Source organism: Apiospora aurea (assembly GCF_038362705.1).
Source record: "Apiospora aurea strain CBS 24483 chromosome Unknown utg000004l_segment0_segment0, whole genome shotgun sequence".
NCBI lineage: Eukaryota > Fungi > Ascomycota > Sordariomycetes > Amphisphaeriales > Apiosporaceae > Apiospora > Apiospora aurea.
This window is the reverse complement of record NW_027117391.1, coordinates 1,288,255-1,314,391: the sequence shown is the minus strand read 5'-3', so window position 1 is coordinate 1,314,391 and position 26,137 is coordinate 1,288,255. Positions and strand designations below refer to the sequence as shown.

The 26,137-nt window shown below is 52.2% G+C and overlaps 8 protein-coding genes across 8 annotated transcripts; 4 read left to right on the top strand and 4 right to left on the bottom strand.

Moving 5' to 3' along the window:
* Positions 1 to 635: 635 nt before the first annotated feature.
* Positions 636 to 3,709, top strand: PG986_005223 (uncharacterized protein; the record flags this gene model as incomplete). The annotated part of the gene is made up of 2 exons (XM_066841445.1): positions 636 to 1,849; positions 1,981 to 3,709. 2 exons carry the CDS (start codon positions 636 to 638, stop codon positions 3,707 to 3,709), a joined length of 2,943 nt encoding a protein of 980 aa, XP_066701307.1.
* A 521-nt stretch (positions 3,710 to 4,230) lies between these two features.
* On the bottom strand, positions 4,231 to 6,460 carry PG986_005222 (CoA-transferase family III domain-containing protein; the record flags this gene model as incomplete). Its single annotated transcript, XM_066841444.1, has 7 exons — positions 4,231 to 4,617; positions 4,705 to 4,783; positions 4,837 to 4,919; positions 4,980 to 5,428; positions 5,523 to 5,816; positions 5,904 to 6,118; positions 6,195 to 6,460. 7 exons carry the CDS (start codon positions 6,458 to 6,460, stop codon positions 4,231 to 4,233), a joined length of 1,773 nt encoding a protein of 590 aa, XP_066701306.1.
* Positions 6,461 to 8,875: 2,415 nt separating this feature from the next.
* PG986_005221 (L-Aspartase-like protein) lies at positions 8,876 to 11,111 on the top strand (the record flags this gene model as incomplete). The annotated part of the gene is made up of 2 exons (XM_066841443.1): positions 8,876 to 10,168; positions 10,191 to 11,111. The coding sequence occupies 2 exons, from the start codon at positions 8,876 to 8,878 to the stop codon at positions 11,109 to 11,111; spliced, it is 2,214 nt and encodes a 737-aa protein (XP_066701305.1).
* Positions 11,112 to 12,113: 1,002 nt separating this feature from the next.
* PG986_005220 (SGNH hydrolase-type esterase domain-containing protein) lies at positions 12,114 to 13,614 on the bottom strand (the record flags this gene model as incomplete). Its single annotated transcript, XM_066841442.1, has 3 exons — positions 12,114 to 12,416; positions 12,493 to 13,397; positions 13,512 to 13,614. 3 exons carry the CDS (start codon positions 13,612 to 13,614, stop codon positions 12,114 to 12,116), a joined length of 1,311 nt encoding a protein of 436 aa, XP_066701304.1.
* Positions 13,615 to 15,276: 1,662 nt separating this feature from the next.
* Positions 15,277 to 15,767, bottom strand: PG986_005219 (FAD/NAD(P)-binding domain-containing protein; the record flags this gene model as incomplete). The annotated part of the gene is made up of 2 exons (XM_066841441.1): positions 15,277 to 15,284; positions 15,479 to 15,767. 2 exons carry the CDS (start codon positions 15,765 to 15,767, stop codon positions 15,277 to 15,279), a joined length of 297 nt encoding a protein of 98 aa, XP_066701303.1.
* Positions 15,768 to 15,815: 48 nt separating this feature from the next.
* PG986_005218 (FAD/NAD(P)-binding domain-containing protein) lies at positions 15,816 to 16,700 on the bottom strand (the record flags this gene model as incomplete). The annotated part of the gene is made up of 1 exon (XM_066841440.1): positions 15,816 to 16,700. The coding sequence occupies one exon, from the start codon at positions 16,698 to 16,700 to the stop codon at positions 15,816 to 15,818; it is 885 nt and encodes a 294-aa protein (XP_066701302.1).
* A 536-nt stretch (positions 16,701 to 17,236) lies between these two features.
* Positions 17,237 to 17,659, top strand: PG986_005217 (NADH:flavin oxidoreductase/NADH oxidase-like protein; the record flags this gene model as incomplete). The annotated part of the gene is made up of 1 exon (XM_066841439.1): positions 17,237 to 17,659. The coding sequence occupies one exon, from the start codon at positions 17,237 to 17,239 to the stop codon at positions 17,657 to 17,659; it is 423 nt and encodes a 140-aa protein (XP_066701301.1).
* Positions 17,660 to 18,649: 990 nt separating this feature from the next.
* Positions 18,650 to 20,931, top strand: PG986_005216 (drug resistance transporter EmrB/QacA subfamily; the record flags this gene model as incomplete). The annotated part of the gene is made up of 8 exons (XM_066841438.1): positions 18,650 to 18,834; positions 18,927 to 19,060; positions 19,141 to 19,264; positions 19,338 to 19,544; positions 19,634 to 19,950; positions 20,005 to 20,123; positions 20,174 to 20,402; positions 20,612 to 20,931. The coding sequence occupies 8 exons, from the start codon at positions 18,650 to 18,652 to the stop codon at positions 20,929 to 20,931; spliced, it is 1,635 nt and encodes a 544-aa protein (XP_066701300.1).
* Between the last annotated feature and the right edge of the window lie 5,206 nt (positions 20,932 to 26,137).

Below are 26,137 nucleotides of genomic sequence, written 5' to 3'. Positions count from 1 at the left end.
AGGGCTTATTCATAAATACGTCATCCAATCATGTCTCGACAGCCGGTTCGGAGCAGTTCGTATCCGGATTAAACTCCGTGAAGGGATAGAATAGGTAAGCAGTAACGGTAAAATACGAGGAAGCGAAGCATTCCTGTGAGCTGCTGCTGCTGCTGCTGCTGCGGTGATTGATACATATTTATCACCTTACCCCGGTTTTGCTTGGTTCTGGGGGTTTGGGGGCCGCTGGAGAGTTGAACGGAGCTCGGGCCGGCGAAGGCTAATGTACCTGTATCGGCGTAATCAGCCCACCATCAGCTCCCTCCTGAGCCATGACATGCTAACCTGCAGCCTACAGCCTACAGCCTACCTGACTTGACTTGGACTTGCCAGAGCAACGTCCAGTAATTCTTCCATTCCTGTTGACCAAGTAAATGCCATCCATCAGGCACCATACGCCGTGATACTGGGCAATCAGGACCAGCAAAGTCCGCCCTCCACCACGGCCTACCTAGCGTTTGGGGGACAATGCATGTCCCATACCCGTCGCGACCTGCATAGCATTCCAGCATTCCAAACGCGTGATCCCTACTTTCCTCCACCGGCCACCTCGGCACATGTCAGACACCGGAACATTGCTGAGCCAGCACAGCAGCATGGCCAGCCCAGGCGCTGCTGTGCCATCGCCGACAGCCTTTGACAATTCGAGCGCCTGGATGTGGTCCAACTTCTCGCTCTGGACCGCACAGCACCTCAACATTACACGTTATGCCCCGTCCTTCGAAGACCTGCTGCTAGCGGGACCTCGCATGCTCACTAAGCTTGGCTCCATCATCCCCTTCCATGACGCCGGCCCCGGAGTCGACGGCGGCCACGCGACTTTTGGCCAGCAAATGTACCCCGATGCGACAGTAGCCGCCAATTACTTCCACGGTGCCACCGAGACCATCCAGACCGTGGCGTCGTCCACGTTACACGAGGCCGTCGCCGCCGCTGCATCCGCCGCCGGGGCCGTCATGGACGAGGAAATGCATCAGGATCCCGCGGCTTTTGCCTCGCGCTTCAGCGCCGAGAGCACCAAGGGCCTGGGCAGCATCATCAGCTACATGACGAGCAAGTGGGCGCTCTGCTGCGTTGCCATGGCCATCGTCCTCAACCGAACGCACATCTTCGCAGCCTCCCGACGCCGATTGCGCCTACACTGGCCGATACGGCTGCTGCTCCGATTCATACCGATCGCCCTGTTCCTCTACCAAGCGAAAGACACCCTACAGTCGATACAATGCCAGACCTCCCCCGACTTTGCCGAAATGCGTTGGGGTAACAGTACGAAGAGTTCCGACCTCATGTTTGCATACCCCGGAGGATACCTTCACACCGTCAGCTCCACACTGCTGCTCGGTGCGGCTGACATCGACTCCTGTCGGGCTGTGAACATGGTTCCCAAGACGGAATCCGTCTACCCGGCGGAATTGCAAGGGTCTTTGCCACTGCTATGGCCTCTCTTCGGCACGCTCTGCCTTAGCCACTTCGTGGAAACGATCTCGTGCGCCGTACAAGGGAGAGCAGTGGCTGTTGAGACGGGCATGACTCTCTTTGAGCATTCGTTGGCATTTGCAGAGGCTGATGCTGCCATCAGCAACCAGCTAGGTTGGGGCCTCTTCGGGGGCACGGCTTCGTCAAACGTCACTTTCCAGCAAAGTTCTGGCCCGAACCTTGCGATCTCCAGGTCAATGATCATGAGACGAGTCAATACTGCCCCTGAGGTGCTCTTTGTGGCTTTCTTGTCCTCCATGGGTCATGTTACAAGCCATCTATTGGGCGTCTTCAACCTCCAGAGCAAGTTCCGGCTCATTAGTACTGGGTTCTGGTAAGTTTTCCCTGCCTGTTGTCTATCCGAATCATAGCTTTTGGCCATCAGTCACTTCATGTTACGTCAATACCTCTTACTGCCCCATCCGCTCGACCGGTTACCAGATTTAAGCTAATACCGTTATGCAGGGCGCTTGGCTTCATGGCAAGTATCGTGATAGAGGTCTACCGCTTCTCCTTTGATGACCCCGCCAGCATGGGCCTCTTCAGGTTTCCTACGGTCTGTATCATTGGCTTCATCCCTCACGTGCTGGTATTCGCAGGCATAATGATGTGCTCCGTCATATACGCGCTGGCCCTTACTCTTTCGGCACTCGCACCGCCACCTGGGACTGAAGCCGCAGAGCGATTGTCTTTCCGTCAGCGGCTGGTAAATGCCCACCATAACATGCAAGCCAACATCTCGTTTTCCGACATCCGCATATCTTGGGAGATGGACTTCTATACTGCTCTCCTCCGAACTGGTTTTAGTATTATCACAATGGCTAGCGAAGCAGTCTATTTGAACGAAGACCGAGGAGTCACCTTGAAACAGCATACCTGGCTAGAGGAGCAAAGGTTCAGGGAACTGGAAAAGTTCCGGATGCAATGGACTGGTCCAAATATGGGCGATACCCCCTATGACTTGGGAGGCGCGATCAGTCTTGTCCCCATCAAAGACAACGAGATTGGTGCATCGAGTGGATATGCGAGAGAAAGAGCAGCGCAGAAATTGCCAAAGTCCAAAGTAGGAGACAAGCGGGCGAGGGATGGAGTCGGTGCAGCCGAGCGGAGTTCTCGGTGGCTGTTGGCATTGGAGTTTCTGATGAATATTTGGCGGCTGGTGTTGCGTTGGATGGCATTGATTGCACTCAAAACGCTGGCCCGAATTGGCATCACAACTCAGCCTGGTATATTGGTCTGGTTAACTCGCCTTCCCAGCACAGGAAAGAAGGACGAGAGACAGTCTGGAGATGTGAGGACATATGCCCGTACTAGCGGTCGCAGCGGAAGTTCGGCTCTTCGTAATGACGAGCGAGTCGATATTGAAGCAGCGGTCCGTCAGCGACTGAAGATGGCGCCAGAGACGGCCAACATTCCGGAGAGAGATATAGATAAGCATCTATACGCCTCATGGACGTTTGGCGAACTCTGGGGCTCGGCGGATACGAGCGGCGACTGGGAACCAGCAGAGGATGCCGACAACTGGGATACGACCAGCATGATCTACAGTGTTGCTGGAAGTGAGGTGGACTCTGGTGAAGACCGGGACCCTTGGGCGGATGACGATGACAACCTGGATGATGGTCAGCGCACCCCGACGCAGACGTCACCTTTCGCTTCTCGCGAGTCGACACCGTTCGACCAGCCCCTTCCAGTACACCAATTAGCCCGGCTCCTACATCCGCAATCGCCCGAGGATCGGCAAGAAGCACATACACTTGCTGCGCACCTGAGCAGCGACCGGATCATGACGCGTTCGCAGTATGCCCGCCAGCAAGCGTCGGCACGCACTCGCTTACTGACGTCTTCTTCCGGGGCTCGGCGGACGAACCAGAAGTTGACGCCCGATGAGGAGGCCGAGCTTCTCGAGCAGCTTATCATCTCGCGGCGCTCTCAGCGATCGTCTTCTCACGAAGCAAGTCAGCAGCCGCAGCTTGACCAAGGCACTGAGAACACAGGCTCGTGGGCGGGGTTGGGTGACAACGGACCCCAGTGCGTCGTCTGCCACAGCGCGCCTCGCACCGTCATCGTCTGGCCTTGCCGCTGTCTCAGCCTGTGCGACGAATGCCGTGTCTCGTTAGCTATGAACAACTTTGACAAGTGCGTCTGTTGCCGGCGGGACGTCGTCAGCTTCTCGAGGATCTATGTGCCTTGAGGAGACCAGGAGACTGGGCAAATGACCGAGCCGGAAGGGGGGTCTGATTTCATTAGTTGGTACTTGACCCAGGCATCACACCATTGTCAGCTGACATTTTTCTCTTCGTGTCTATTGTATGGCGTTCTAAGGAAAGGGGTAGTAGTAGGTCTGGCACATCCAAGTACACTTGATTCTTGGCCCTTTTGTTGATTTTTGCTCCCGGAGAAGGCATGGCACAGCGATTTGGGGATGGAGCTTACTTCATTGCATTTTTGCTTTTCAGTTCCAGGTGTATCACGTCGAACAGCAGCAATAATGCCTGCACGCGTGTCATGTTACATCGTTGGTGTTGTAAGGCGAAGCGGGGAGCACAATAGACTTCAGATTTTACACATGTCATTATATTTACAGGTGAATCCCTTGTCTGACTTGTACGCTGCCGTCGCCCCTATTAGAGTAAGACCTTCTAGGCGTGTTCATGTGTTTGGGCAGCTTCAAGTGGCACTCCGCAATCACCTAATCTGAAGGGCTTTCATATCTCAGAGGCTCGTCTTCGCGTTTCCACTCTTCCCAACGACCACCTCCACGCCCAAATCCTCCGGCCACACCGGCTGATTCACGCCGTTTGTCCGGGTCCCGATGTGGAATCCCGGCTTCACTTCACCGTTGGGATAGCGCAGGACCGGCGCCACGAGGCGCATGTCCTTGCCGATCGACTCGACGCGGTATTGGGTGAAGAACTCGGGCAGGAGCAGCTTGTGACCGCTGTGCTGGAAGACGAGGGCGAGCGTGCGCGGCAGGAGGTACTGCATCGGGTGGTGGTGCCGGAACACGGGCGAGCCGTGGCGCTGCCAGAGGTCGGACCAGACGGCGGGCGGGTAGGTGCCGCAGGTGGTGACGAGCCATTGGGAGTAGTTCAAGGCGATCTTTGGTGGTGTGATTGATTAGAAAGGGTTCGTAGAAGGACTTTGGTCGCCAAAGTTCGTTGGTCAGGTAGGGATTCGGATACTCACTTTGACGGTGTAGGAGCCGCCTTCTTCGGCGCGTCTTAGCAGGGCTGTGATGATTCCGATAACACCAGAAACGCCGGTGCTTCCGTCGTCATGTCAGTATGCTTGCAGAATAATGTGCGGAACCATCGTTACCAGTAATCCGAGTTCGGGAAGACGGGTGTCACCGGCTCATCGTTGCCCATCGCGCGGCCAAACTCGTACGAGACGCCGCAGCACTGGTATGACACCGGTCAGTACCAATCCGACCTGGAGTAACAGTAGTAGAAGCAACTCACCGCGTCACTGATCTGCTGCCACCCCGACCTCCCCATCCACGGCCCCTGCCAGCCGTAGCAGTTCTCCCCACAGCACACGATCCCGCGCCCGCGCTCCCGACACATGTCCAGCACGTCCTGCTCGCCGAACCCGTACTTGTCCAGCACCCCCGGGCGGTACCCCTCCAAAACCGCATCGGCGTTCAGGACCAAGTCCTTCAGCGCGCGCCGGCCGCTCTCGGTGCGCAGGTCCAGGCTTGCGTTCCACTTCCCGTGGTTCAGGTCCGGGTGCAGCACCGACATGTCGGTCAGGTGCGGCGCCGTGACGCGCATGACGCTGGCGCCCATCTCGGCGAGGCCGCGCGAGACGGCGGGGTCGGCGATGACGCGGGTGAGGTCTACGGCTTTGAGGCCGGCCAGGGGGCGGTGGGTGGTGGGGGAGGAAATCGAGGAGGAGGGGATACTATGTTCTTTAGGATGGTGTTGTTGGGAAGTAGGAGGGTCGGGCCACCAGCCGGGGGGGCTGCTGGTTCGGGTTGGGGTGGTGCTCGAGCTCGAAGAGACCGATGTCGGCGTTCGCCTTGCCGTGCTCGCTGGACTTGTACTCCTCGGTGGTCCAGCAGATGGTCCCTGCTTGGCGGTGGGCGAGGGATAGGGTTTCGATCTCGGCGGCGGTGTATTTGGATATGCTGGCTTGGAAGATGGGCCAGGCGTCTTCCGTTTTGGTGTTGTCTTGGTTCTGGGGTAGACCCAAGGCTTCCAACACTATATCACTATTGTTAGCATGACTCTTTTGCAGATTTGGCCGGCTCAGGGCGGCTTTGAGAAGATATACCGCACTACCGAAGCGATATTTCACTTACTGCTTCCCGGATTCATAGATCCTACGTTTATATGTTAGCAACCGATACAGGAGTAAGTCAACACGATAGGTCATTTACGTACCATGCAGATGGAAATAACGATCATCCTTTGTCTTGTAGATGTTGGTAACCGATCCACGGTAAGGGGTGCTCGCCTGATGCTTATCCCAGTCCGGGAAGTACTCTGCCACAAGCTTCTGTGTGCTCGGCGCTGCAAAGGAAGAAGGAGTGAGTTTATCGCCGCTGGGATCCAGAGTCCACAGAAGCGCTGACATGATGAACAGCTGAGCATGGTCACTATATCATGGGGCTTTGGTTTTAGTTCTGTATATATACAAAAAGTTCGTCTTCGGAGGGTGTATCTGGTACATACGTGTTGATCACGACCCCTGCGGGCTTCTCCAGCCCATACTTCCTCTGGAGGAGGATGTTGATGACCGTGGCTTCGTTGGCCTTGAGGGCGGCGATACTCTCGGCGAACCGCCAGTTGATGGGCAGGCTCGGCTCATCGCTGCCCTCGAACCGGATGGTATTTGAGGCCTTGACAGCGCCGGCTGGTAGATTCTTCTCGATCAGCGGGTTGCCCAGCACCCCTTTTCGGAAGAGCGACTCCGCCTCGGTGACCTCGGAGGTTACCATAATGGAGGATGACTGATGAGACACTGTACAAATATGAATACTAAATCCTCACGGGGATAACCATTTAGAGGTGTACCAGCTCCCGGCGGGATGGGGTGTGGCCCCATGCCGACCGAAAGTGGACCAGCGCATCGCTACACCAGAATAGGCCCAATGCAGGAGAGCTAATGACTTCACTCGTCCGCTCACACGATATGCTAGATATGTAGAAGACAAGCGGGGAAACCCTATAGGAACCCTTGTAGGCTGCATGATAGAACTACCTTTCCCAAATGGAAAAGCCAAGCATATCTAGTCTGTCCCCTGATGCCGGAAAAGAGGAGTTGCCGAGGTTCACACCGCGGCCGACTGCCGACGAAAGAGCGGGGGGATATGGTAATACGGATATCCGGCCGACTCCGCCGAAGTAATAGCCCATTTCGAAAAGGTTTGCCCCTGAGCAAGAGAGCAGCCACTTGATGACTACTCTGCATTAAGGGGAGACATCACCTCTCTGATAGACTAACCGAGTTTGGTCCCATAAATCCGATCAGTACACCATCCACCGCTCATGAATAGAAATCGTCGCTCACTGGCGTGAAGCAAGCCCATGGGAGTCAGTCCCGATCAAGTTTGTTGGCCAACAACTCGCGAAATATCTCGTTTAAGAGACTGCCGACTTACACTTGGTGATGGAGTATGTATGAAACCCCAACGTATCGCCACCAATTTCGACCAGCCCTGGTCTCTTCCAAGGGATGAGGTTGTCCACTTTTGAACCAGGCGTTCACATCGCCGATGTTGGGATAGTAGGCAAACTTCTGTGACGTATAGATAAGCAAGACGGTCCTAAAAACAGAACGAACCCCTCCCCCATGTCCTATTTGATAATATATCACCGACCCTGGTCATCTCTGAGAAAGACGTTGACTATCCCTCCCGCACCGCTGGACCGCCAGGGCGAAGCTGTTCATCCATGCATGCAGACCTACGTACACCACTGCAAGGAGCCTGTATTCTGTGCCATGAATCCCAGGTTGGAAGGGAATATGTACAATCTCGAAGTATTCGCCACTGTCGCTCTCTTCTTCGAGTGCAAACAGGCAAGACTGTCCCGATATACTCCACAAACAATAGATCTCGGATGTGCATCACAAAGATCTCTACGCTGTCAGTTTCGTGCAATGTCGATCGAAATGTCTCAGTCCAACTCATGTTGGTCGATTCGAAAAGCAGCTGTCTTCTTGCCGCAATCGGCTCATATCAGAAGCAAGGCGTCTTGTTCGACAGGTCAACCTCCGTATCGCGTATCGCAGACCCTGCCCTTGTTCGCGATCAAAGAATCCGTTGCTCGAAGCGAGCTGGCCAGCATACGAGGGTTCGGGGAATAAGAAAGGGGCGAAGTTGATGCTATTCTTGTCGATCCCGTGGCTGGGCCCCGTAGATAGATTATTTCTGGCTGCCGTTGGCTCTGTGATGTTGTCAGCTTGAAGTTTCCATCGCCGCATAGGGAAAGACTAGAGAACTACTAGTATGTCAGGGGGAGATCTGCCAAAGCTCGAAAACGTTTGTCCCTTGCAGCAGCGCCAGGCCCGGATGAAGCTAGTCAGTATAGCCATGCCAAGGACGCTATGTCACAGGTTTCTGTCGCTTCTGTGTCGAGCATACTGTTACCTGGAAACTGCTAGTGAGGTGCGTGCACTGCTTGGCACTTTGACTTCAGATGAAATCGTTGCAGCTGGTAACGTCGGGCACTTCGAAGGTTTCCTGTAGAAAGACTATTGTCAGCCCATGCAGGGGTCTTGACAGCTGGTTTAGAGTCAGTGCCATAGACGGATGACTCCGGTGGACACAGTAGATGTAGCACAACTCCTGCCAAGACTCGCTCCCTCGGAGCCGCCATATGGCATCCCTTGCGTCGATATATAGACTCAAATAGTCTGTATCTCCCTACGTAAATGACAGGGTCGTCTTAATAACCGAGAAGTACATCGAAACCCGCGGCGTCATGGGCAAGACAGGGCGGCGATCTGGGATCCCTATCCAGGCACTCGGGTCCAAAATGCGAGCTTGCTTGGCTCGAACGGGGTTGCTGGCAATTTGGATCCTGGTGAGAAGTGATTTGACAAACCCAACGCTTATTATCTCCCGCCTCCATGTAGGACCGCAACTCAGCCGATTGTCAAAAGGGATATTGGACGCGGGGAGGGAAAAAGGTTCGGGGTAGGATGAAACCCTGTCTCAGTCGCTTTATCACCACACTTCCAATTTCCCGGTTGGACTTTCGAGCAGGATCCAGCTCCGACCAGCCATTCCGTCAGGGGGTATCTATAAAGGCGAGTTCCGTGAATACTTACGCCCATTCCTTCAAGGGCGAGAACGAGTCAAAGATCTTGCCCACTCTGAAGCATCCCCATAAACATCGCCAACGCCAAGATGTTTTCCACTACGTTTACCGAGCTGTATCTCGAACATTGGCGTCGACTCGCGAACGATGCCGATGCCATTCCCGTTAGCAGTCACGACCTCTCTGTGGCTGACGTGGTCGCGGTGTCGCGGCATCTTGCTCAGGTCGAGCTGAGCCCAGAGGCGGTCAAGGCGATCGCGCGCTGCAGCGACATCGTCGTCGACAAGCTGAGACAAGGACGTGTCATCTATGGCGTCAACACAGGATTCGGCGGCAGCGCCGATGCGAGGTCTGCAGATACACTGGGACTTCAACAGACCTTGTTCAGCATGCAGATGTGTGGCGTCTTATCGATGGGAGATGGTGTTGTTCGTCCTGGAGACAGCGAAGCCCCTCTGCCAATCGACGATATCCACAACGACACAAGCAGTGACACCAGCAGCCTACTCAGCATCGGGGCCAGCCACGGCACCGGCAACGACACTAGCGACACAGAGAGCGATATTTGCTCCCCCATCGGAACTGACATAGTATCCCACCAAGATGACGCACTAAATACGGCTAGCAAGTTCGTTGAAGACGGCTCACCGAAAGAAACCATCAGCGACGCGAAACTGATCAACCGTCGCCACACATTGTCTGGAGGAGAGCCCCTTTTCCTCGACGCGGAGACAGCGTCGTGGATTGATGAGCCTGTGGTGCCCGTAGCTAAACATGAAGCAACTAGCGAAGCCCCCCATAGGTCAAATAAGGAGCCAGCACCGCGCGGCCGACGAGCACCGCCCATCACCTTACCGCTCGATAATACGATGGCCGCAACGTGCATGCCGGAGACATGGGCCAGGGCCGCCATGCTGGTCCGACTCAACTCCTTAGCCGGGGGTGCGTCCGGTATCCGCGTGACCTTAGCCGATTGCCTGGTGGACCTATTGAACAAGGATGTCGTGCCCTGTATCCCGCTGCGGGGCTCCATTTCGGCGTCCGGGGACCTGAGTCCACTCAGCTATGTCGGAGCCGTGATGCAAGGCAAGCTGTCCGCTATGGCCTTCTCGGGATCCCGCCTAAGGATAGACGCGAGCGAATTCGAAGAGCGAAGACCGACCCGCGCCGACGTGGCCTTGGCCAACGCATCTATATCACCCATCACCATTGCACCGAAAGAGGGCCTTGCCATCGTGAACGGGACCGCCGTCTCTGCCGGGGTGGCCGCTCTCGCCCTGCACGAGTCCATGAACCTCGCCGCGCTAAGCCAGGTGCTCACAGCGATGAGCACGGAAGCGCTGACCGGGAGCATCGACTCCTTCCACCCCTTCATCGCCAAAGTGCGCCCCCCACCCCGGCCAGGTCGACAGCTCGCGCAACATCTACTCCTTCCTGTCCGGCTCAAAGCTGGCGACGTCCCACCTCACCCCCAACGCCGGCACGCTCGCCCAAGACCGCTACTCGATCCGCACCGCGTCGCAGTGGATCGGCCCCGTGCTCGAGAACGTCCAGCTCGCCTTCGCGCAGATCACCGTCGAGCTCAACAGCGTGACGGACAACCCGCTCATCGACGCCGCCGCGCCCGGCGGCCGCGTCCACCACGGCGGCAACTTCCAGGCCCGCGCCGTCACCTCGGCCGTCGAGAAGCTCCGGCTGGACCTGCAGGCGCTCGGCCGCATGCTCTTCGCGCAGTGCACCGAGCTCATCAACCCGGCGACGTCGAGGAGCTTGCCGCCGAACCTGTGCGCGCCGCGCGACGGGCCCGCGCGCTCGTTCCTTTTCAAGGGCGTCGACATCATGGTCGCGGCCCTGGCCAGCGAGCTCGGCTTCCTCGCTAACCCGGTGGGGACCCACGTCATGACGGCCGAGATGGGCAACCAGGGGCTCAACAGCATGGCGCTCGTTAGTGCGCGGTACACGCTCACGGCGGCCGACGTGCTGGCGCAGATGGCGGCGGCGCATCTCGTGGCGCTGTGCCAGGCGCTGGACCTAAGGGCGATGGAGCTGTTGAAGACGCGGGGTGGTGATGCGGTTCATTCTACTGGTGACACGACCATGCTGCTCGGGAGCGCGTCGAAGCGGATGTACGAGTTCGTCCGCAAGGAGCTGCAGGTCCCGTTCCTAGACGAGGCGCATGTGCTGGCGGGCGTGGAGGACCTCGTGGCCGGAGATGAGTCCATGGCGCCCAGCGTGGGGATGTATGTCACCAAGGTGTACGAGTCGATCAGGTCCGGCAAGCTGTACGAGGTGGTCAAGGAGTGCCTCTCGGGGGTGAAGTCGTAGAACCTAGGACTTTTCGATCGGTCCTCTCTCCTTCTGTAATGCTTTCGCACATTACATTGTAATTAGCGGTCAACTGTAAATGGCGTATGTAGGTGCAACTTAGCGAAGCGCTGGTAGATATCCAAACAGCAAAGCAATCTCAAGCCTGTGTCGTTGGAATGATAGATACTGGCCCTTGATTCTTGGGTAAATTTGTGGTCCATCAGATTCAGTTAGATAGATGCGGAGTTCTTTCCCATCGTTTGTCATTTGGCAAAGTTTCGAGTCGACCTGCACCTGCCAGCGATTATTGGCAGTGTCGCCCCCAACCGCCAAACACCCCCTTTCTCTTATTCCAGTCACATGCGGATGCTATTGGATGTCTCCCGTCGCCGATTCATCGTGGAGCAGCCATTCCTTTCATCGATAGCTACTTCTCTATCGCCGTCTCTCTTGTGCTCATCTATTTCAAACGAGTAAGCATTCGGCCGAAACCGGGGTCAAGATTAACTGGAAGGCGCGCAGGCGTGTTGGGAAAGAACATGCACCAAGACACATCTTGCCGGTACCAGATTGCGCGCCTGCTAAACATTTTCTTTCTCCAGCACTTGCCCAACCATCCTCAGCGGAGCCGTTTCTTACTCCGGTGACTGCTTGCTTCGGTATCACCTAGATAAGCCAAAATAAAGGTTTATGTGCCAATGGCGTCCATTTCATTGACCTACCGGCTCTTTGCCAAGACCCGCCACGCCTCTATCGTACATCTCCAAGCACGGGGGCCAAGAGGGTTCTCCCTCAAGCCACTCGCAAGCCCCCGGCCCCTCCTCCGTACTTAATCAATCGTATTGCTCTGTGGGTATCTATTTCTCGGAATCTCTAATGCATCCTTTGCACGCCACGCAAATGCAAAAACCAAGCAATCACACGCCTCTCTTCTCCCATTTTTCGCCAATGTAAATGCCACACGCCACACTCTCCCTGAAACCGAAAAACAAAGAAAACCAAATTATCGCCGTATCGTCATCATCGTGAAGATGCAGTTCGGGCCGCTCCTCCTCCTCCTCCATTCACCTTCTTGAGCTCGGCCTCCATGCGGCTGATCTCGTCCTCATCGATCTTCTTCTGCTGCGCGTAGTACTTGTCCTTGTCGGCCTCCCACTGCCGGAAAGCCTCGCTGGTCGTGCGCGCGTTCCAGTCGCCGTCGTCGGGGATGCCCTCGACCGGCTCCGGCGCCTGCAGGTAGCCCCGCGCGTCCGCGTCCATGAGGGCGTCGAAGATCTTGAGCTCCGCCAGCGCCGCCGCGGCCGCCGCTGCCTCGGCCTTGGCCTTCGGGTCGCCCCCCGTTCGGGATGTTGCTGTTGTTGGGCGGCGTCGAGTCCGGGCCCTGCAGCTCCGCCAGCACGACGGGCTGCCCGGCCTTCTGGTAGAGGGTCACGAGCCGGCGGATCTGCTCGTTGACGTGCACCGTCTCCTCGCGCACGCCGTTCTGCTCGCCGCCGTCGTGGGGGAGCGGGAGCGTGGTCAGGACGACGGTGGACTTGTGCGAGGCGTCGAGGAGGTAGCGGACCAGCGCGTCGAGGCGCACGTAGAAGCGCGCGACGTCGATGTGCCTGTACGCGTCCTCGGCGCCCACGCTGACGATGTACAGGTTCGGCTTGTTGCCTGGGACCACTTTGGCCGCGAGCTCGTGCAGGGCGGCGACGGTGGGCGGCTTGTCGGGCGCCGCGGCCACGACCTCGGCGTCCATCATGTTGCCGCGCGTCGCGTCGCCGACGTAGTTGACCTTGTGGCCGAGGTCCGTCAGGCGCTCGCGCAGGAGCAGGCGAAAGCCGTTGTCGTTGTCGGCGTTGCCGTCGTCGCTGGCGGTGTGGTCGAACGCGGCCGGGGAGCCCATGGCCATGATGCGCAGGGGGATGGCGCGGGTCAGCGGGAGGTCGTACCCGGGACGCTTGTAGCCTTGGTACGAGATGTAGGGGCGAGGGGAGGCGGCGGGAACCGGCTTGTTGCTGTTGGGCTCCGGGGTGTTCGGGGGCGCTGCCGGCTGTGGGTCCGCGGGCTTCGGGCTCGGTGTCTCTGGCTGCTGCTGTTGCTGTTGCTGCTGCTGCTGCGGCTCCTCAGGCTTGGGCTTCGGGGCGTCCTCCGGGGGTGCGGCAGCGGCCGCCGGCTGTTCGGCAGGAGCAGGCGGCACATCCGGGTTGACAGGAGGAGGGTTCGGCTTCGGTCTGGTGCCAGGGGCTCCCTCCGGGTTGGCACCGCTCACGGACAGGCGTGTCATGTCGACATTGCCGGCGCCTGAGAACATCAACACTAGATGACGAGGTGTCAGTGAATCTTGATCGGATCAGGTTCCGGGTTTTACCCCTCGATGTGCCGGTTAGCCGGCTAGCCGGCCGGCTTATCCGGAGATCGATCAGAACTTACTGAGCAGAAGCGTGGTCAAGCCGAAGATGATCAAGAACCGGCGCCGAGCGAGTATCATGTTCAGCAGAGGCAACGAGAGCACCTTCTCGATGAGGCCGGCCATTCTGACCATTGGTGCGGTGTTGGCTGGTGGTGAAAGGACGGACGGGGTATTCCCAACGAAGATTTTCTGGGGGACAAGATGACGATGGTGGAGTGACGGATGTTGAACTCAAAAACGTGTCGTGTGCACCAAGTTTGAGTGTGTGCGTGCATGCGTGTATGTGACGAGCTGCGAGCTAGACGGGTACGGAGCTGATCGCGGTGTTACTGGCGGGTGCCATCGGTCGAAACTGCGGTGCCTAACCACGACAAGAGCCGGATTCAATGCAGGAAACAAGAAGAAAAGAAGAGATGGCGGCTTTTGCTTTGGCACTTTCCAAACGACGACAATGCAATATGCGGAATGACACGCAACGACAATAAGGAATGTTTGCTTTACTATGCGTGGACGGCGAGAGTGAACGAACGATGATGATGGTTTCTTTCCTTCTTTCCACTCTCTCCCTCAAACGGACACGGCACGTAAAGCCGAGAGGCCGTTCATCAATCCACTGCGTTCTGGGTCCCCGAAGCTAGCAGAGTGCTGGGGCTTGGCAATGACGGTCGCACCATCCCGTGCCGTGTTAGCCGTGCCAAGTCGTATATCGCTAGCCGCCAAGATAGTCTTCAATCTCTCTGGCGCCGGGTTATCGAGAAAGCTGACGCGGCCCACCCGAAAGTTAGGGGGCGTTTTCGACAGTTGCATTCTATTTTACTGTACCTCTATCGCTCGGCTTGACCAGTTATCTCCGAGCTATGCGGTTTGAATAGTGTGACGTTTATATATTAATGGTGTGGTGACCCCTGACGTGCGCTACCGTCTTAGCGTGAACCTGAGTCGCAGTGGTGAGAGTCTGAGAGATGCCCGCACAGCGTCTCGTATTGGCAGCTTCAGGGCCTGGGCAGCTGCGGGCTAGGCCCGCTAAGGATTGGGTTGTGTTCGTCAACCTTCTGGACAACTTTATGTAGTGGACCGCCTGCAGCACGCCTGCAGCACGCCCGCGGCCCAGCAACCCAGCCATGACCTCTGGTTTCTCAAAAAAGCGGGCGCTATCCGAGTTCCGAGCCGTCTCACCCAGCACCCACTCGTCACGCCCAGCCAGTTCCCAGATCTCACAAACCCATCTTCGTCGAATCGGGTACTTAATTGGTTGCACTCAAAGAATTCGACATGGCAAAGTAGATAAAGCCGGTCGTGTTCCCTCTCAACCCGTAGCGTTCATCGGGATCGTATTTGGTGGACTGATTGACTGATCAAACCAGTACCACCCACAACCACACGACCGGAATGCCGTGGCCCGCCCTCACAGAGCGAGACAAACGCTAACATCCCTCCCAGTCTGCTGCTGCAAGTGCAGACAGACCCCCGGCCCGCCTGACGAATGGACAACCCTTTTCGGAGCAGACATCATGAATGACCTGGGATCGATGCCGTTCAAGACACTAATTAGGCGGAAAAGAAATAAATTTGTTGAGCAGTTTGATCGGTATACATGTGGCGGCGACTATGTGCTCCTTTAGCAGGTTGCCGAACCGAGAGCTGAAGAGGAGCCGAGGCGACAATGACTAGGATACCCCAGCATTTGCTCATTCAGCGGCATCCTCTCCATGATCGATCCCGCCTCCAGCTACTACCCCGCATCACAATTGAGCTATGGCATGCAATGCAATGAACTAACAAGTCTCACCAAGCTGATGTTGAACGAAACGGACTTGATTCATCGATGAGGAGTGGAAGAGCGAATTCCAATGGTGTACAAAGGTCGCACAGCCCCAGGCTGAGGCCGCAAGTGAACAAAAACGCCCACGTCGAAGGAAGCTATAGCTTGGCCTGGTCCCCGTGGGCCGGTACTCCTTCGGGGATTTCAATCTGAATGTAACCTGACCTGCCTCGAAACTCTGCTCGATCTTCTCCACCGCCAGTCCCCGCAGTTCTGCCTCGAACCGTCCGATGATGTCCTCGGTCAGCCCCTCCACGCCGTGCCGCTCGATCGCCTGGTGCAGCAAATGCACGCCGCGCACCGCCGTGTTGGCCCCCGAGGCAGCGAACGGCGGCATGCCGTGTACCGCGTCGCCCACGAGGGTCACGTAGCGCGACGGCTTCCAGGCCGCCATGACGGGCGACGCTTTGTGGACCGAGTGGTACGACGTTTCCTGCGGCGCCTGGCCCGGCATGATTTTGCGCAGCTCGGCGGTCCAGCTCTTCGTCAAGTCAAGAGTCGCCTAGACTGCGGCATCCCCCCATCGTACGCGGCCCGCTAGTTCCTCCTCCGAAAAGGGCATGCTCGCTCTTTGCGACAGTAGGGCCCAGTAGATGTAATCCTGGGGCAGCTGCACCGTGGTGGCGTTCCTGCGCGACGCGGGAGACCACACCATTTCCTCCATCAGCAAATAGAGCGGCGTCGCGAGAGTCTGTGTATCCGACACCAGCACGAGTCCCTTGAGGTCGGTATTGCGCTCGAAGATATCCCGAAGCTCGGCCGTCAGGGGCGTCTTGCCGAAGAACCCGCCGTGTCCGGTGTCGAGTATGACGTGGTCTGGCACGTGTTGTCTACGCACCGCCGAGCCCTTCCCATCGGCCCCGACCAGCAGCTTCCCGCGCTCCGACGAGCCGTTCGTGAAGTAGGCCATGACACAGCCGCGATCCTCATGGATTTCGAAATGGCTGTACGTCTTGCCAAACACGACGTCGTCTCCAATCCCCGTCATCAGCACGTCTCGGAGCACTCGCCGGTCCACCGACGCGGCCACTTGCGGACTGCCAGGTCCTTCACCCGGCCTGGACAAGAGTGGCAGTGCGCCCCGCGGGGCTCCCGCCGCAGGCATTGCCCAGATTTCGCTAGTGGTGGCGTTGCACTTGCGCATGCCGTGCTCGAGGGTCGCGGTGGTGGCGCTGAACAGTGCCGAGACGGACGACGGGGCCATGCTCTTGATGACCTCGACGCCGTCGTGGAGACGCACGCGGTACCCCTGCGCCCGCACCGCTGTCTCGGCATCCCGCTCGAAGACTTTGAAGGGGATGCGCAGCTTCTTGAGGCCTTGGGTGAGGCAGGGGCCGGAGATGCCTGCACCGATGATGAGGACGGGGTAGTAAGGGGTTGCTGACATGGGGGTTATGGATTAAGGAATTTTATGCTGGAAGCCATGCTAGTCGATGTTGACTTCTTAGTCCTTCGAAGGCAAGCGTGGAGGCACAGATGTCGCATGGATTATGTAAGAGCATATACGCTATCAATTGAAAGGGGAAACCACGACGATCAATCTACTTCGCGCCTCGCGCTTGGATGCAATCAGACCTGGGCGCAACGATGACAGCCCTCCTAACTCGCGGTCTACGATGTGAGAAGGGATTCCACCGGGTGATGTGGGGTGCTTGGGTCTTGGGTGTGAGATTTGGCCCCGAGTTGGTACTCTCCAATGAGGCTTTGGCGACAAGCCTGACGAGCTCTGCCTACTGGCATACATACCCGACAGTGACGGATGTCAGGCAACGCAAGTGGCAAGGGCACGCCAGTAGGAAAGAGCGTCTGGAAGGGTGCTTTCTGGCTAAGCCGTTTAACCCTGCCTGGATATTGTCATTTCCCAGAGGAAGGATTGACTAACAACCCCGCCAAGTGTTTTCGGTTAAGCCGGATTTGCGCAGCATGCATCACTTCTCCAGCTACAGCGTTGCCAGCCCGATGCCAGTGGGCGAGAACAAATTCGGCATCATCGCCACCGGCAACATCGCCATCAAGTACGGCGTGATGGTTTCGCTCAGACAGAGCGCCATCACGCTCGCCGATACACTTTATGGCGGGAAACCCCGCTTCGAAGCCCTTCGCGCCCTCGCGGCGGCCGCCGCTAACGCCAACGGCTCCCCAGTCCTCGCCGAGGAGGCGCACCCGGACGGCCATCTCTTCGCGCGCATCGGCAAGGACACGGTCGCGCCGAGCGTGGTACAGATGCCCGCCCGCGAACCCTGCGGCAGCTATACGGTGACGCGCGAGGCGATCCCATGGCGGCCTCGATCACGTCATTATGAGCTTCACGCATGTTACAGAGTATGCCGCCGCCGCCGGCTTTGATCACGGCGGGTACGGGCGCTTATTTGCGCAGTCCTTATCGTGATGGGCGGTAACCGGGAGAACCCTGGCGTGATATGGGATTGGGAAAGCACCAAGCAACGCAAGACGTCGTTCTTCGGATCCGTGGCCACCGTCGTGGCGCGATTGAGCCCGTCCGCATTGCACAAGACCAAGGCCTTCATAACGGGCGGGCTTCGATCTTCCAACATGGGGGACGCGCCGGGCACCATGGACGGGGTTGGGTTGGCCAGGTCGAAGGCATATCTGGCCAGTTTCAATAGGTGGTGCCAGGCTTTTCTGGATGGTGTGGACAAGCTAGAACACCATGGGTATATCCAGACCAACACCACGCAGGGCCCTTACGGGCAGGCATATTGAGTGGTCCAGACAGGGACACCGATAGCTACTGGACAGAGCTCGAAGATATTGTGAGACGCCAGCACATCCTTCGTGTTGGTTTTGCATTAAAACCTCATATCGCGATCCAAGGTTATGGCGTGGATACATGCTCCCATCACCAAACGTCAAGAAGCACAGCGATCTGATTGCGGGTGCCAAAACGCACTGTGAATCTTTGGCCGTCCGGGTACTCATCACATTGCTTCCCTTGATCTTCCAAGCACATCGAGCTTGTAACACGCACCCTTTAGAGTTCATACTGTCCTTGGATGGTGTGCTCTTGATTCCCTCTATTCCCCTCAATTGACAGATATCCGATCTTGCAATTCCCTCCACCCAATGAGCGAGATCGAGATATAGAAGACATGGCCATTATAGACGCTTGCGGGGTAATGAGGAAGAGCAGGATCTCATGGGGTTCCCAATCATGGCTAGAAACCCGACCGCGAAATATATCCCGTAGCAAAACTTCACAATTACTCGCTATATTGAGCCAGCAAACCATTTCCCGACAATTCACTAAGCTCTTCGGCTCTTGGAGCTATCCACATCTCTTTAGAGTGACCTACGCGGCACTTGTATTCAGCAGAAATGGATAACATCAAATTGCACAATTATTCCCAGGAACATCCTCGGACCTCGGGAGAGGGGCCCAATTCACATCCTGTCAGTCTTCACGGTCTGAAACAACAGGACACGAATGAGGACGAGGATAAGCCTCAGGTAGCGAAGCTTGATCAATTGTCAGGATGGCGCCTTTGGGTCACTCACAGTTGGTAAGTCGGATCAGCTGAAGCCACTACGATCGCGTACACTTATTTCCTGATGATGATGATGATGGTTGCTGATGACTCTGTGCACTCGACAGTCTCCTCCTCGGGCTATTCATGGCAACCATAGAGTCAAGCATCGTGACGACGGCACTTGTCCCCATTGCTGAAGCTTTGATGGACTTTCAGAATGCAAATTGGGTTGTCGCCGCCTATTTGATAACGTACACTGGTCAGTCACAGTCTCCAAGCACTTGGTGTCTGCCGGAGGGCGGCACCCGATATTAACATTATGGTGCTACAACAACGTAGCCTTCCTCATCATCTTCGCCCGCATCAGCGACCTTTGCGGGAGAAAACCGACCCTCATCGCCGCCATCACCATATTCACAGTATTCTCCGGGGCCTGCACTGCCGCCCAGACAATGACCCAACTGTACATCCCCCCGTACTATCCCCGAAAGCTTCTGTTGCTGCCATTCGCTTCTGACCCATTTGAACAACATCAGAATTATCCTCCGGGCCTTCCAGGGAATAGGAGGGGCTGGCCTGTACAGTTTGGCCATGTCCATCGTGCTGGAGGTGACCCCTCCCAAACATATCGGCCTTGCGACTGGCTTATTCGGGCCGACCTTTGTCTTGTCCAATTTGCTCGGTCCCGTCCTGGGCGGCTTCCTCACCACCAGCCTCAGCTGGCGTTTGGTCTTCTTCATCAAGTAAGCACCTACTTACACCCCAGCGATCCTTTTCCAAGGGCGTTTCGACGAGTCCCGCTAGCTAACCGACCCTACTTCCCCACACGCAGTCTCCCGACCGGCATCATTCTCCTCTGTGTTCTCGGATGGATATTTCCAGCAAACAGCACACCCTTGCCCCTCAGTCGGCGGACGCTTTCCTTCGTCGACTGGCCGGGCATGTTTCTCTCGCTGCTCGGGGTCATCAGCCTCATCTACGCTCTCGAAAAGGGCGGTGCCCGCCAAAGGTGGGCCAGTCCTGATATCATTGCTACACTTGCCCTCAGTGGTGTGGGTCTAGTTGGCTTTGTTACCTGGGAGTGGATTGTGTCGGATCCCAGGAAGAAAAGGACCCGAATGTTGCCTCTCTTCCCTATTCGTCTGATCTGTACGCGAGTGATAGGCTTCCTATTTCTGTACGTTTGGGCTCCCTGTTCATCAGGGGGCAGCACCCCGGCCTCCATTCCGGGTTTGCTCCCCCTCCCCTCCCTGTTTGCCATCCCTACTCACCAACATTGCAGCACTGCGTTCCTCGTCGGCTTTCCTTTCCTCATCACCACTGTGTTCTTGCCTCAGCGATTCCAGATACATAACGGCCTGTCCCCCTGGAGACCGGCTTCCGCATGCTCCCTCTCTTGTTGCTGGCGGCCGGCGGCGCGGGTGTAGGTGCCGTCGTCGGCAGCAAATTCAATATCAGCTGGCACATCTTGGCCTCCTCGTTAGCCTTGCAAATCGTTGGACTGGGTCTCATGGCGACGCTTCCGACGTCAGGAGACGTGTCGTCCGCGCAGTACGGGTACCAGGTACTGTTGGGTTTCGGCTTCGGATTATCCTTAAGCAGTAAGTTTTCGCTCGGCTATGCTCACGTATAAAAGACAGCCACTAAGTTTCAATAGGTCTCATAGTTATCTCGAAGTTGGAAGTTAGTGGGGACGATTCAGGTCAGTCATGCACTCGGAGATCACGCAATCCGCCTCCCTTTTTCCACTTCCATGAAAGAAACCCCCTTTTACTGACATTGGTTGCTCCTCGCTCTCCCCCATATATAGGTATAACGATTGGTGCCGTCACGCAAGTCCGAACCCTGGGCGGCCTGATGGGCATCGCGATTGCGCAAGCCGTCGTGTTCGGGGAGATCTACTTGAAGCTGGAGAAGAAGCTGAGCTACGATACCCTGGACATGATCCTGGTGTCGCCCAGGCCCGTAGCGAAACTCGCCCCGCACGACAAGGAGATGGTGATCAATGCCTACGGAGTCGCTTTTAACCTGATCAACATTATTGCGGTAGGGGTCTGTATCGCGGCCCTGATAGCGTGCATGGGGATTTGGAGACGGAAACGCTTGTCAATTACCGATACTGGCGTCTAGTCGTGAATCAGCTCTAGACCCCCGTTCTCGAGCCGACCGAAAAAGAAAGACGATAGCCGGATCGAAGCACGGCATTTCATCATGTACGGGGGCCATATTCCACATGGAAAAGCACCCGGATATCGCGCGAGGTTCTGGGCGGATTGGCGAGGGTCGAAAATGAACTCATATACGATCTACCCCAATTTCACCTTTTGATGCCCGTGGTCAAAAGGGGGTAGATCGCTCATCTTTGGGACAGTCTTCAACATTCTCACACATTGGAAGGGAAGAAAGGTTGCCAAAAGGGCCTACTTGCTTGGCACTCATGGTTACCGGGGCTTATGGCTTGTTCAAACCTCATCGGCTTCCGAGTGTTGGACGCGGTGTTTGATATGGCCTGGGGCCTTCCCTTCCGGACACAACATTTATTCCTTTCCTATTTTCTTGGCTGTCCCTTTGCTATCCACAGTTTATTCTACATTATTGCAGCGTTTTGATAGGGAAGACATCTAGCATTCCCCCCATGAGCTGCGTTCATTTCCCAACTCCTTCTGGGATCATCTGATCGACCCAGGTTCCGGGCCGCTTTCTCTTTTTGCCCTCCACACTATCCTCCCTTTTGTCTCGGCACGGTTATGTTCTTTTTTTCGTCACTTGAAGATACTCCTACACGTTGGATATTTGACCATGCTGGGGCATGACATGGCGCAACGGTGTTGATGTGTCAAGTCTGATTTTTCCTTTTTTTCCCCTTCCTTTTGCAACATTCACCAATCTATATCAAGCAGATACATGCTATGTTAGTCAGTAATGTTAATTATCTGATCTCCTTTTTCCGAGCTCTTCACATACTAATTGCAGTGACTGGTCCACGGCAGCTTCCACGTGCATTGGTTGTAGGGGACTTTTGGTTCTCACCTCAAGAAGGCCCAGCAGAGTCATGCATGCGCTGGACGTAGGTAGTCCTAATAACAATTAGGTAGTTAGCTATCTACATGATAACGTGGCAACAGCATCTCGCTGAGCCGATTATAGTACTCCTGATCTGCTCGGTTCAATGTCGGATGACCCCAGCGTTGAGCTCCCTGAGCGTCATTATCATTGAAATATTTTGGCGTAAATCGATACTGTAGGGAGCTGAACGATTTAAGGTCACACTATCATGCATGAACTTGGTAACAGGTTCAACTGGGTTTATTCTATCAACGAGGTTACTGGGTTCCCTATTGTACGATCAGTGCACCCGCTTCCTTGGGCTCTTATACTAGCCATAGATTAGAAACACACGATTGCTCCAGCCTCGTGAAATCATCTGAACTGAGACCCTTAAAGTTGCAAACTCTTATCCTCCGGTACTGCCCACCGGCCTCATTGCCCTCTCCTTTGCTCAGTGCCGGCACGATAATAAGACCCGTTCCTCTTAAGCATAAGGTTAATGCTACGGCGCACCTTGGAACAGGCCTTTGGTGGCCTTGCCAACCAGAGTGGGGCAAGGGCATGCGAGAGATGGCCCGAGCGCCACCTGATTTTTTTCTACTTATTTAGATAAGGAAATCGTTCTGGCAAGGCTGGACCTTTTCTTTTTTCCTTATTTTTTTCGGTTTTCTATAATAAAATAATAACCTATAATTTTACCTCCCGAATTATTATAATTATAATATTACCGAAAAAGATTTAATTTATTAAACCTAGGAAAGCTTTATAAATATCTTATTTTTTTAGAAATTAGAACTTAGATTAATTTCGATTAAATAAAGTAATTAATTAAGATAGCCGCCGGCTTAAAAAAGCGCGATACGCGCGTAAAATAGGTTCGTAAGTCGGTGCGTTTTAATATCGACGATATTAACCGTTCTTTTACGAGTTTAAAAAAGCGTGCCGCGCGAAATTCCCTATTAATTAAACGCGTATCCTTCGTTTACTTTAGCGTAAATCCGATAAACGTAAATAATTAAAGCGTTATTACCGGGCGCGAAAGTAAAAACTTATTATTTAATATTAAAAGCGATTTAAAATAAAAAATTACCGCCCCCGAATTATTTTATTAATTATATTAAGTCGAGGCTAAACTTAAACTGTAAACGTTTTTTTTTTCGATAACTTTTTTAACGTTATAAACGAAAATATCGAAAAAAAATTAAACGATTAACTATTATATATAATTTTTATTATAATATTTCCGCGATACTTTTCGTAGTTTTTACTGAGACCGCGAAAACTTAGTAGTTTAGACGCGAAAGTTTAATCGTCGAAAAACATTTTAATAAAATATATAAAAAAAACTTAACCGTTATTTAAAAAGAGTTTAAACTACGAACTTTTTTATAATAAGTTTTAAAAATTAAACCCTTAATTTAATAAAAATTTCTAAAAACTTTAATATTAGTTTAAAAAAAATTATATATAAATTACCGTTCTCGGCGAAAAAAACTTAAATAACGACGTTAATTAAGAAAATAATTAAAATAGAGGACTAAATAAGGACGGTAAGCTTATTAAAAAAGAGAAGGACTTTATACTAATCGTCGTAAAGAGAAACGAGAAAATTTAATAATTAAATTAATATATCGTTAATCTCTTAATCCGAAACTAAGGAGTTTCGGTTTAAATAAAAAAAACGACCCGCACCGGCGTTACGTCGCTTAATAACTTTAAGCGAAGCATTAAAATATTTAACCCCCTTATTTACTAATAAAAAAAACTTTAAAATTAAATTCGATTATTAGTTTATAACTTTAAAGGGTAAATTAAAAACGAATACTAACCACTACCTTATTAATAAAAATAAGTATACTTATATTATTAGCCGGGTTAATAATAAAGCCGCTAAAAATTTATACCCTTTCGTTATTAACGAATAAGACGACCCTTTAATTAAAACTTTTAAAAATCTCTTAAATTATTTATACGAATAGTATTATAACCTTAACGTTTACGAAAAGGCCCGTAAAGCTTTTTAAGACTTAATTATAAAGCTTAGTAATAGTTTTTAAATTTTTCGACTCGAATTCGTTAAGTTAACCGGACACGCCCGCGTTAAAAAAAACGACTATAAACGAAAGCTTAACGATAAATTACCTGTTCGATTAAACGAGAAAGTGGTTATCGATTATTATAACGACGATATTTTGTTTAATAAGTTTTATTTTATTATCTTTTGATACGATTATTAATAAAATTGTAATTACGTTTAACGTAACGGTGTAAAAAAAAGATAACGTTAAAACCACCGGAAAAAGTGCTGGATAAAGCACTGCCCTTAAAACTAATTCCGCCGGTGGCTTCGCTGCCGGATTGTTTAAGTAAACCGATATTTCCCGTCGTATCCCTACCGTTAAAATAAAAAAGTTTTTAATTAAAAGAGTATATTTTAATTATAAAAAAACCGGATATTTCTCCCGGAACTATCCTAATAAAAAAACTTTCGATTAATAGCGTATTAAGCGAGTTAACGAATTAATAGCTTTAATAAAATATAATTTTACTAATTTTAAATCGACTGTTCCGTTTAGTTTTACCTGTTTAAAAAGAATTCCGATAACTCGGAAAATTAAGTACCCTGAGGAACTTTAACTCCTTTTTAAAAATATTATTCGAGCTGAGTATATAAGATATATTTTTTAATTTTTTATAGACTTACTTTAAAAAAGACCTTTTTATTTTTATTTATACTATAATAAGTAATGGATTATCTATTACTATTATTAATATATTCGCGAACACGGGAGCTAACGGAAAACTGTTTATAAACGTAAAATTAGCCCGTAAAGTAATAAAGCGATTAAACTTTCGATAATTAATTAACGTGGTTTACTATTAAGTGGCCCGTATCATTAAGTAATCCACCTTTACCACTTTTCAATATTTTTATAAAAGTTATTTTAATTACGACGCTTTAAATTAATTAAATTTACTCGCTATTTAATTCGCTACTCGATTTTATATGTTTTTTATATATTCGCGTATTATAGCTTATTTTACCGTAAATTTTATAGCGCCTGCCGCCCGTTGCGCGCTTTTTCGATAAACTATTATTTTCGCTTTTATTAATCGCTGGCCGCTTCCCTTTTACTTTTTCGTTTTATAGCCTTCGAAATTCTTTAATCGTAAGGGCTTTTTTAAGCTAAATTCGCGATTTTTTAGCTTTCCGGCGCTTTAAAAGGGTTAAATTAGCCTCTTTTAAAGTACGTATCCGATTATATATAAAAGTTATTTTATAGGCTATTTTAATTATACCCTTCGTTATTTAGTTTATCGTATTTAAAATCGGCGTCGGAGAGTTTCCTTAATAAGTAAACACTTTTTTTTAATATAAATAGAGTACTTAGTTATTTACTAAGGGTTAAACGGTATTTAAAGGTCGTAGGTATTAACCGTCCCCGAACGAAATAGGCTAAGTATAAGCGTCCGGAAACGCATATTTAGTTTATTAATTACCTCGTTCGAGTTATAAAATATTAAGCCGAATACGTTAAATTTAAATTTAATATTAATTTCTGTAAAAATAGCGAAATATATAGCTTTAAACGTAATAAAAAACTCGAGCTTCGTAATATAATTTATCGAGGCCTTAATAAATAACTCGATTTTTTTCGAATAAATACGCTTTAAAGGCGAATAAAGTATTATATCGAAAGGTTAAAACAGGTACGATAAATAAGGAGGTATATTAATTATAATAATATCGTTATTTTAGTAGTATACTTTAAATTCGGCCGAAATATAGCTTTCGTAGCCGTCGAGAATTAAGAGGCGGTAGCGATTTTTCGTTTATAATCTAGTATATTTATTAAAGTGCTTAATTTAATTTAAGCTTATTTTATTATCGGTCTATTTATTAAAAAGTCGGTTTAATTACTTAATCGCCCGGTAAATCGTATTTAATAACTTAGTTCATTAAGTAATATTAGCCCTAAACGATTAAAAACGGCGAGATATATTAACCTTGCGAATTAATATATTTAATCGTCGTCGATTATTCCCGATTATTAAGCTAGACCGATTTCGCTTTCTTACGCCGATTAACGCGTGTTACGACGAAGGTTAACCCGATTATATTTATTATAAAGCCGGTTTCGTTAAAATTCTATATATTCTCGTTAACGATACCGTATTTAGCCTTAATATTTATAACTAGCCTAAACTAACCGGAAATAACGTTTAAATCTTTATAAAAAGCCTTTTAATAATCGTATTAACGGTTTATTTAAGTTTTAAAATCCGA